The sequence below is a fragment of the Centroberyx gerrardi genome, chromosome 10 (genome assembly GCF_048128805.1).
Source record: "Centroberyx gerrardi isolate f3 chromosome 10, fCenGer3.hap1.cur.20231027, whole genome shotgun sequence".
Lineage (NCBI taxonomy): Eukaryota > Metazoa > Chordata > Actinopteri > Beryciformes > Berycidae > Centroberyx > Centroberyx gerrardi.
Genome location: NC_136006.1, coordinates 14777190 through 14789008, shown reverse-complemented (window position 1 = coordinate 14789008; position 11819 = coordinate 14777190). Strand labels below are relative to the sequence as shown.

General features: G+C 39.7%; 1 protein-coding gene across 1 annotated transcript in view; it reads left to right on the top strand.

Annotated features, from left to right (window-relative positions):
* The first annotated feature begins 742 nt into the window (after nucleotides 1–742).
* Nucleotides 743–11819, top strand: part of kcnh7b (potassium channel, voltage gated eag related subfamily H, member 7b) — a 34486-nt gene continuing 23409 nt past the window's right edge. The window contains exons 1-3 of the mRNA XM_071913715.2: nucleotides 743–818; nucleotides 1297–1527; nucleotides 11586–11741. Of these exons, the coding sequence (XP_071769816.2) occupies nucleotides 743–818; nucleotides 1297–1527; nucleotides 11586–11741 (463 nt within the window). The remainder of the gene's footprint in view (nucleotides 819–1296; nucleotides 1528–11585; nucleotides 11742–11819) is intronic.

The window sequence follows — 11819 nt, the reverse complement described above, 5'->3', positions numbered from 1 at the left end:
TATTTTAATGCACAACACGAGTATAGGCGACTGTACAGTACATTCAGTGAAGTACTGCTTCCCAACTCCCATTAGGTGGAACTGAAACTTCAGCACCACGGACAGCGGCTCAGTCCAGTTCATCTTATCTGTTATACACATTTTTGCAAAGTTGTGGAATCCAAACGATATAAGACATAAATAACACAACCTTCCACAACATACAGGAATAATTCGGTTTTCAGCAAAATCACATTGTTCTTGCCATAAAATGCGCAACAGATTATAAAGCACAAAATTCGAAATAAACCTTTGCGAACTGCGTTTCCGATTATGCCACATCTCACTACACAAGGCTGGGAATTAACCTTACCCGAGGTGGAGGAAACTAAGCCCCCTGGGAGCAACGTCACTCCCCTTGGCATATCAACCCCTGTCCGCTGTAAGCGTCCAACACAGCACTACCGAGGACGTCAAGATCGCATCCATCTTCAACGAGAAATGGTTTGCGAGCTGGATCTGACCCAAGCAATCCTCCCCGATTCCATGCGTTTCGGCGAGGAGGCATTTAAATGCTCCGGTACGCATGCAGGCTGAATAACTCCTTGGAGAAACCAGGAAAGGTCATTTAAAGTGGAATGAGTGCTTGCGCCGAGTATGGTTTGTGGTAAAGGAAATATCGTCGAGAGCCAACTACTGTAACTTCGGGATTTACTTGCGAAGGCGCTTTTACTGAAGATCGTGGGATATTCCGTGCCCAAACATGCCTGTACGAAGAGGTCACGTAGCGCCACAAAACACCTTCCTTGGAATAATAATTCGGAAATTCGAGGGTCAGAGTAAGTATTTCCATGATGTGCGACCGAAATTACCTAGGCTACTACTAGATAAGCGAATGTTACTAACTCAATTTGCTTACTTTGCTTAACCCGTGAAATGAGTAAAAATCTTTAAGTTTGTCTAATTTTAAAATTGCTTAGTTTGTTACATTGAAAACAGATAGAAATTGAAGAACATTTTCTTGGATAAGAAGACAAACAAAAGAGAGATGGAATTGTTGAGTTATTGCCTGCATTGTTTTATTAAGGTTTTTATTAAATTTTAAATTGTATTGGTGGAGTAACTATGCTGCTATATACAGTAGTACAGCTTTATTAAAAAGATGTTTGATAGTGATGGTCATGGTGAACTTGATATACATTGTTTTTATTTGTGACATGACACCATGATGTAGGCTATGAGGCTAGATGTACCACAGTAGGCAGTCTACAGTGCATTCATAGACAATTGTTGTTTTTTTGTTGTTTTTTCATGCAGATCGGAAATTTGTGATAGCCAATGCCAGGGTGCAGAACTGTGCAATCATATACTGCAACGATGGCTTCTGTGAGATGACTGGCTTCTCGAGACCAGACATCATGCAGAAGCCGTGCACCTGTGACTTCCTCCACGGCCAGCTGACCGACGGACACGCCATCAGCCAGGTGTCCCAGGCTGTGCTGGGATCAGAGGAGCGCAAGGTGGAGATCACCTACCACCGTAAGGATGGTGAGTCAGTGACCTGGCACAACGGTGCAGCTGTCACAGCATACCCCGAAGCGGAGAGGGGTCTTTGTGACATGTTGTCCCTGAGAGAGCACCCACCACAGCTCCTCAATATGTCCATTCCATAACGTGGCCTGTCAGTCTGGTACTGACCAGCCAGAGTCAGTTACAAGATGAGGGGTAGACATTGCCCTTGATAGAGCAAAACAATAAGGACAGTCAGCTCTAAAACGACTCCGCTAAGCGTCTCTCTTATTGTTGCAGTTGCTGAATGTATTTGTAGTGTATATTATTCATGTACTTTGTGAAAGTATATATACAGCTTTGATCCTCCCTCATATGTCAAGAGGGATATAACAACAGAATTTAAGAGCTTTCTTGCATGGTAAACATAAGCAGTGTCTTTGCTGCAGTATATCCATATCAAAACAATGCTATATTTTGATCTGGCTCCCGTTCATTGTTTTCATTGAGGGGTAAGGTGCTGTGTGAGAATTGTATTATAATAATGTTATTGTGAACTCCGTAAAGGAAGGGAAAGGGAGATTGATAATCAAAAAGTCACTGCGTTACAGCAAAGAGCTGCACATGACAACTTATTAAGACCTTACAGAGGTGGAATTATACTGCGCTGTTTTGTTTTTTTTGGCAAGCGCCTTATTTCACAGCATCATGAGCGTGGGTGACTCAAACACTGGCTGTTGAAATGGTGGCTTGTATCTCCTCTTAGTCTTGTGACTGAGATACGTACAATAGACGGCAGAGTGAGAGACTGTAGTAGAAAGAGACAGAGAGTTCATTTGAGTCCAAAGCTCACCTGCTGCCCTGTCAACCCTACTCTGCTTTAATGAGGACATACTTTACCATAAATACACTTGCTATACACATTTAAAAATCAAATAATGTCAATGTGTATTTAAGATGCGATACATGCATGATGCATTCACCCATATTGTAGTTTGCAGTAAAGGTATAGCGTTCATTAGACAGATTGATTCGATAAAATAATACAGGGATCAATTTACTAATCTATAGTAATATTATATGTTTATCAATAATCCATACATTACATGTAATACAGCTTTGTCAGCTTTTCTGTCCTTAATGCTAACCATTTTAGCCTTTGAGGTCCAACACTGCTGTTTGTCATTGGTCTGTCATTCACTTTTGGCCAAATCCTAGCCCTGGTATGAATGGTGTACAGCAGAGGCAGCAATCCTGAGTCAGAGAGAATTAGAATGATGTTACTGCTCAGTGACATAAATCCCCAGATTGACTGCCACCTCCTGCCATCTTCTCACACAGTTCTTTGTGGTCACCATGATATAGCCCTTCAAAGCCAATGCAAAAGTACTCCTCTTGTAGAGCGTGCAGGTTTTTTTTAAATTTAAAAAATAGTTTGCACTAGTTTAAAAGCAACCGTTGCTGCTTTGCGATATTCCTGCTTTGAACTCACATTTCAATTCGTAGAGTGTCTTCCAATGAATCTACAAGCAGTAGTGTATGGAGAGTGTACCCTGGAAAAAAGAGCCATAGGATTTTATTTAATCATTGAAGAAGAGCCAGGGCTTGAATTTTTCATTGTGAGTTTGATGAAATTCTAGGCCATGGATACATGTTTAATCTACCATCAGCAGCCATCAGTCTAGGCATTTTTCTACTAATCAGGAGGAAACCCTAAACCAGCTGCTACTCCGCTAGAATAGATTGTCTAAGAAAACCTGCAAGACAATTACACACAGCACTCTGGGGACTGCTGGTGAGGACTTCTACCACTCGGCTCTTGACAAGTAGGATTTCAAAGCGACTTCAGTTAGTCTCCCATCCTCCCATCCTCCATGTGCTGTAGTCTGTCTAAACTTCATGTGCCTGTAATGTTTAAAGCATGGCAGACTAAGGAGCCATAGAAACCTTCCAACATAATCATTGCTCCCTGTCTCTTCCCAATCCTCCCTGGTGTGCATCAAGGCTTCAAGACATGACTCTTAATACTCCTCAGAGGAATCTACAGTGAGCTGTGCTCATGAATAAAGATGTCAGGGCTGACAGTGTGGTGACTGGGAATGAGCAGCTTACAGAGTAAATGCATTAAACTGGTATAGAGGACACAATCCACACGCTCCCACAGCTATAGGGGAATGCAAATGAAACATTTATGGCATCTTTGAGAGCAGTGGCCCTATTGATTCAAGCTAGTTGTCTACAAATTGAAGCTGATGGGGTGGAAAGTGGTTGTGTTCCATGTCTCCTCTCTTAACTGCATTTTAAATTATCGGTGCCCATGCAAATCAGTTAATCCTTCATATTAAACTGGTCCTTTTTCTAAATCCCTCCATTTTCCACACACCTACTCCACATCACAAATCACGCCGCAATGTTTAAAGAGAACAGAAAATAAACCAGCATTAGCTCTGATAGGTTGAACTTCAAACACTATTAACCAATATTACTGTACATCATGTATGGCAATTATTCTCTCTCTCTCTCTCTCTCTCTCTCTCTCTCCCTCTCTCTCTCTCTCTCTCTCTCTCTGAAATAGCCACACAAAATATTGGTTCTATTAGAATCTCTTGATGTGCATTAAATGTCAATGTTTAGAATAGTTGCAGTGTGACAGTTTGTTTTACCCCTCCTGTCTATAACCACCGTTTGGAAATCTTGAAAAGCACTGTCAGGATTTGAGGAAGCCTGGTGACATCAGGAGCAACAAAGCTTTGGCTCTTTGCTCCGCAAAGGCTAAAAGTTAAGCTGCTTATGCGTATGCTCAGAAATTAAAAGTAGTGGGACAATGGAAACCATTGGAGCACAGCAAAGGCCTTTATCACAAGGGCATTTCTTTATATTTTTGTGTTACCTTGTATCTGAACAACCAAGAAGGTCGTGAGGGAAGGTAGCGCACATGCCTTCTCCTCTCAAAGATAATGCATAATCAATGAGATAAATGCTTTCCCTTGATGGCTTTGTAAAACTATCCTATTCCACGGGGTGTAATAATACTTTGTAACTGAATGAGTCTTAACAAAAGGAAGCTGACACCACGCAGCGCAGCGAAGTTAAATGGATAATGGCTACATAACCGCGGCAGCTTAGCTAACCGTGCTGAATGATCTGGGACATGTGGTATGCGTGGGTGCAGGGTTTCATAGGTGACTCCCCACTGAGGGCACTGAAGGGCCTTCTACCCCTGCTGAGGGTTTGGTAGCAGGGGAGCGAGAGGACAGGGGACACAGAGTGCCTACAGTGCACAAGGTGTGCTGCAGGAGACTTGGATGGCTGCCCTCTAAAAGAGCACATCCATTTTTCATCATTCTCAGCCCTCTTTGGTTTCTCACGGTATGTGGTGAAACATACCGAGCTTTCCTTCATCAGGTTTCCATGCATTTATTAGAGTGTCTGTCCAAGTTTGAATTACAAAATAAATGCAACTACAAACAATAAACGCAGTTCAGGTTTAATATGACATCAGTTCACAGCACAGAGAAGATTTCCATATTTTCACTGTGGAAAATGTAGATAGCATACAGTACTGTAACTTCAGTTCATTTTAAAGAGAAAAAATAGTAGTGATAAATCAGGTTAATTATAGGAAAATGAGCATAATTTATTCTACAAAGGGATAGTTTGCTAGCACGGCTGTCCATAATTAGGATGTGAAACAAAGTTTATTAGTAGTGAGGAGGAGCAGATGGAGCTTTGAACAATACAGGTCTTACTTTGCATACGATAGGAATTTTCATCCATGGGCTATTTCCATCTCATGGGATGCTTATACTGGAGGAGGTAATCTAATAGTCCTCTCCAAACCATCTGTTTTTTGCTCTTAATCAGTTGCTGTGTGCTAATAAGATATTTTAACATCCATTGCATTCAGTCTCTCTGACAACATTTGTGCTGAATTAAATAGGAAGATCATGGAGCACAATATCATGCATTGATAACGGGAAACACAAATGAGATGCACATTGAGCTAGAGCTGCTAGTTATCCCTGATGGCTTTTGAGACACTGATTGAAGATGAAATTAGGCCAGGCTGTGTAGCTTACAGCAGTCTCACTGAGGCGAGATATTGCCACAAGGCCAAAAGACTCTAAACAAAGGGTTAGCTTGCATGCCCTCTCCCTACATGCCCCAGTCCCGATTGGCTATGCCCCAGTGAAGTTGCGTATTGGCTTAAGCAAAATAGCCCTAAACAATAAACATGTCAGATTTCATTATACAAGACTACTACCAGGCAGTAGTCTGGGGCTGTACTCTTTAAAAGCTGTAGTTGTGGATAGTGCATTTGTAGCAAGCTACAAAAACAAAAATTAGTGCTCAACAATATTACTCATGTTTCTCCCTAAAGCAGCTCAGCTTATTCAGATTAATGTGAAGCCCCAATACATCAAAAGCAAATAAAATAGCAAGGTTCGAATAAGAAATAGCTTCTCTTTTTAAATTATGATACAAAACGTAAAAAAAGATAATGCTTACTTATACTATATATTTTGCTGATTTAAATACAACTTACTGTGCAATCCGAATAAGACTCCTGCTTGATCTGTGAGGCATCATTAAAATACAGTGTCTACAAGATTGCTTGATTAAGCAGCAATGTTTTAATAATTGATGATGGAAATAGAATCTACTGTAATGAAATTTCCATCATGAAAAGGGAGCTAGTCTTAATACAGTGTCCATCCATTCCCACAGGTGTAAATATGCTGCTTGGCTACCAGAGAAACGCTCTGCCTGTTGTTGAAATGAATGGACATTCCCTCTTTCATTGATACCAAACTGCTGCACTGTCGAGGATGTTGACCATGTCCGGCATGTTTGGCCATGTTTGTACAGTATTACACTGTGCTGAGAAAGGATGAATAAATATCCTAAAACCAGAAAGGCTTACATTCTCCAGTGGCTTACATACACTACAGCTCACACTCATTTGTGTTCACCAGTGCCAGACTTTCACCATGTCAAGTGCAAAGGGAAGGGAGATGAGAGGATCTAAAGATAGTTATCCTGCTAGGCGATTGAAAGAGGGGTATGGAGCGCGTGGCCAGACCTTGTAAAAATGACACAGGCAGTGAAACTCTAAACTATGAAGGAAAATGATGACATATAAAAACACTGATGTATATTATCTACCTTTCCGTGTCCTCCTGTCAGTCCCCATGATATGAACTTAAATATAAAAGAATTACTCGAGCACACTGGTGTTCTCACTTATTCTCATTTTATGAAGAAAAAAGACCAACGTTTCTGTCAACAGACCCTTTTCAGGGCATCAGTGATCCCCATGATATGGACATGGTAAGGTAGAGAAGGAAGAAAACCAAATAAAAACAAGAGCAGGAATGCAAACACTCCCTTTAACATTAGCGGTGTAGATACTATTAAGTAACATAAGCAGGCATGAGTTGAAAATGCACTCCTATCACACTAACTCATTCATGTCAGAGAGAAATTAACTACACAGTGATGATAAAAAATAAGTGTATTCCTATGACATTTTATATCTACCATACACACTGTTTTCATATTCACATACCTTGCTGTACAAATGGACTATTTGTTTTTTGTTTTTTGTTTGAAAATAATGGATTTCCCCAAGGCTTTTCCCATTTTGGAAATGTCCATAATAAACTACACAATATTATCAGACTGACTGCCTATTTATGGACAATGGTCTATAAATAGGCCCATTCAGATAAACAATATGCCATTTACCAATGAATTTGAGAAAGGCCATATAGCTTATCATAAAACTGGTTGAACTCCACAACAGATTGTCCATCATCAAACTTGATATCTATTCAATACTTGTTCAGTGCAGGTGAAACCATGTCTGCCAAGGCAATTTAACATCAATCAAAGGGGGGCACCGCTAATGCTAGAAAATTGTATGTCTTCATCTTTTGAATTCAAATTGAATCAAATTTGGTACACATGCTCTTGGGCTCTAGTATGAGTCAAAATGTAAAGCTTGGTTTTGATTGAAGCATGTGGCTGTGGCTTATCACATAATGACAAAGAACTCAATGTGTGTTTGGGATATCTTTATAAAACTACATGTCAGCGCCTCTATTTTGAACATGCATAAAAAGCATCATGCATAAGGGTTCATTTAATCTAAAACTGCTTGAAAAAGTAGGTATTCCACAGAAATTGCACATCCAATTGATCTTTATCAATATTACTAATTATGGGATGAATTTAAGCATTTACTTAAATAATAATGTTCAAATCTGAGAAAAAGAATTGAGATTGGGGTTCACATATTTTTTCACACCAAGTACTACTTGGCCCTTGTTGGAAGTCAGGCAGGAAATGAACTGCACAGTTGTATTCAATCAACGTCAGAGGCTGTCTCTCCTAACAATTCCTCCTAATGACCATGGCAAGTCGTGAATACTTCTGCTGATCACTTGGCCACCAACCACCAACCCTGCCACTGATTTGCGGTGAAGGGAAAGAAAGGATTTCCCAGTTTTATTCTCAAACAGTTCTTCTTCTTTGCAAGGACAAGTGAGCGTTGCGGGCAAATTAGCTTGGAACATTGAGGTCGGACAGGCGGTAATCAAATTTGTAACGATCCAAATTCTGCTGATTTAGCATAGCAGTTATAAAATGAGGAGGCACTTCCTTTGATCCGTTTTGGTAGAGGTGACATTCAGCAGGGGACCAGATGAGAAGGGACCCCCACAGCTTAGCCTTTATGCATGGCATTGTTTTTCCATCTGGTAAGGTAAATTCCAGCCCAGAGATATTTCTGCTGAATTTACCATTTTGGCTGTACACAAGCCATGGTTGCTGTTCTTCATACTGTAGAGTTCATCTTGGATGTCATGAATTGAAACAAACATTAGCACTATTCATATGTAATTTTTTTTTTTCAGATTGGTGATTTTTAACAGCTTCTGCTTTATATTTCTCATACATACATTTTCAGTTCCATTTCACATAACCTTCTACTTTTACTCTCAATGTCACTTGATAATGTTAGTGATGTTACATCATCACTAACTCTTGTGCACCATGTTAGGTGGCCATAAGACACAGAATCCTTGTATTGACTGAAAAATTCTGTAAAGAAAAGGATGTTTAAGAAGAAGAATAGTGGTCATTTTTGCGTGTAATTGCAGGGAAACCCTAATGCTGTTATGACAAAAAACAATATTTAATTCATATGCCTTTTGCTTTATTCAGAGAACTTAAAAAAACAATTAATATTTAATGCATAGGTTATTGCTCTATTCAGAGAACTTCAAAAAGCCCGGACCAAGCATACGCGCCTGAGCAATGGAGCAAACCGAGCATCTGCATCTGTTCCCCAACATATTCATTTAGGAGGAGCAAAGTTGAGTTTTCACTCTTATTTTTCATTTCCACATACTTCACCTCCTCCTTGCTCTGTCTTTAAGTTAGAGCAATGATTGATAGGTGCCATGTCTTGCCAACTTATGTGGAATTTGGATACACAAGGCTAAAAATCTCACAAATTAATACAATGGCATCAGTAGAAACTAGTAGCTCGTTTACCTTGAGTTTTGGAATTCTGCCATACAAAAAAGGGGAAAACGATATTTTACTGTCCTCTCATATCATCCTCTCATATCATCACACAATAATACCAGTGGGCACAATAGAAAGGGAATAGACTCACATTTCTAACAATGCCTTATTTATATATCTCCTAACACGATAAACGCCCACAACAAGAAATATTTATGTCATTATTTCTGTATCCTGTGAAGCCTATAATGTGTGAATAGAATAGAATAGAATAGGGAGCACATGGTTAGAAATGTGACATCCTTTCTAATGACACCATCATGACAATATGAGAGGTCATGGAAAGGTGAAGAACATGGCATTACAATTTTACCTCATTATCTAAATGATCAAATGTGACTACAATACCATAAACTCAGAAACTTTGTACCCAATAAGGTGGATTCTTGAACAAATCATGAAATGTAATGTTTTTAGGGTTGCTTAAAATGACAAAAAAAAAGGCTTACTGATTTATCATCATTTATCAGCTATAATATAAAATAGTTTTCAGATATTAAAGGCCATTAATACCAAATGACTTTCTCTCTCGCTCACTTTCTCTTTCGCTCTCAAAAATGAGCATACCATTTAAGCAGCTGGACCAAAATCAAAACAAATGTTCCCTTTTGTAGAAAATGGCGCGTTATTACCAGGAAGTGCAGGAAAGTGGGTTTTATGAAAAAAGGATTTTCTGGGGAAGGACTCACAGATCCCTCTAACTCATCCCACTGCTCTCCCATTTTACAACAAACTGTAAGCAGGAACCTATGACGCCAAACAAGATGGGTGTGCAGTGTGCAGCCTCGGTTCTATTGCATGCCATTGTATTTAAACCCATCATTTAACATGAAGAGTTAAATTGTACCCATCACCTCAAATTCTAAATTTGGGTATTTTTTAATATTTCATCTCTTCATCAAATCACTTTTGGAATATTTTTCTACGGTTACAATTCAGGATCACTTCTTGGAGTTTTCATGCAAAAATCCCTCCAATAAAATCCTGGCATGTTGAGGCAGACCAAGCTTGTTATATTTAGTCAGACAGCAAGCCTACTGCTAATGAATGCTGCTGGCAGGGTGTCTGTGAGCCCTGAGGAGATTACTGTGAACACTGGTAATGTGTGTCCTCTGTGAGTTCGGAGGGAGCAACACAACAAGCAAGACAGAAAGACAGACAGACAGGCAGGCATACAGAGAGACAAATGGACAGACTGACATTTGCAGGGGATGGACTGAGGAGCTCATTTTATTCAATTTAATTCATTCGTACATTAATTGAAAGCCATAGAAAACATAATCAAAGCGAAAAACAAGAGATTGTGCAAGACAAGTTCAGAACCCAAAGCATTTGGCTTCTGATAAGCAGAGGGATTGACAGACAGAGGAAAAATAATTGCCTTACTTTGTCTAAAAGAGAACAGTCTCACTGGTTTGCCTTTCTAAAAAATATTTGGAACCCTTTTAAGAAGAGTGCGGCACACCTCAGGGTGCCAAACTACTTCCCTACCTTCTCTATAAAGATTTGATGAAAGATTTTTGTTTTTTTAAATGTGGAGTGTGGTTTCAGATTATGTGTTGTAAATAGTTTCGAGATTGGTGTAAATAGATAACATAATTTCCTCCAGCACATGTAAACACGCGGCTATCTCTCACTCCAGAGATGGTCATTGTGAAATGTCACAGTTCTACAATAGCTTTTGGATTGTTAGATAAGTTTTCCTATCAGTGAGTCTCTAGTGGTTAGAGAGTTTTATTGCTGGGTAGTTGTGCCTTGGGGCAGCAGAGCTTTTGCTGACCCAGCTGGCCAGTGCAGGCTAGAAATTGCTATATTTTTGGCTCAAGACAAAAGTTTATATCATGGATGGCTTTCTGCTATGTGAGCAAATTACAATCCTCCAAGTTGTCTGTAATCTGATCAATCTATTCAGCTAAACCCTGGTGTCTCTGCTATACTGCCGCTCTTGTGTTATGTCAGTCCAATCTCTGCAAGCTATTTCAGTTTTCTGCTCACTGATATGCACAAATGCACACACACGCATGCATGCTAAGACACACACAAACACACACACACACACACACACACACACACACACACACACACACAGTAAGCATGTTTAACCCCTGGGCTTACTTGTTTTATCTCTAAATGGGTACCACTTCATATATTCTGACATGACCAGGCAATGACCTTTAAATCACATCAACTTGCCTTCTCTCTTCCAAATATCCATTATATGCAATCATAAGAGGTGTTAGTCATGTTTTACTTCAGTGTGATGAATGTTCCTGAATAATGGCCACTATAAATACTAGGCTGATTGTGATAGTAGTTTCTCTTGGTGTTAAATGTCCCTTTGGCAGAATGGTCTATTTCTATAGTGTCAGGCTGAAAACAACGTCAGCCTGGGGCATACTGCCCCCTTTTAGAGATATTTCAAGGAGCAGCCATAAATAAAATTACAAGCTGAAGGATAAGGTATGGTTCAGCTTTTTGGCAAAGACAGTTTGTCTCTCTTTCAGGGTCGGACTTTCAGTGCAACACTCACATAATCCCAGTGAAGAACGAGGAGGGCGTGGTGATGATGTTTATCCTAAACTTTGATTACATCCTGGATGAAGGAAGTGACGACTCCACAGAGAAGATAAACCACACATCCCCCACAAAGTCTGATCAAAGTGAGTACTCTACTTTACATATATGTATATACTTAATTCTACACCGTATATATATTTACATTTAGTATACAGTGTTTC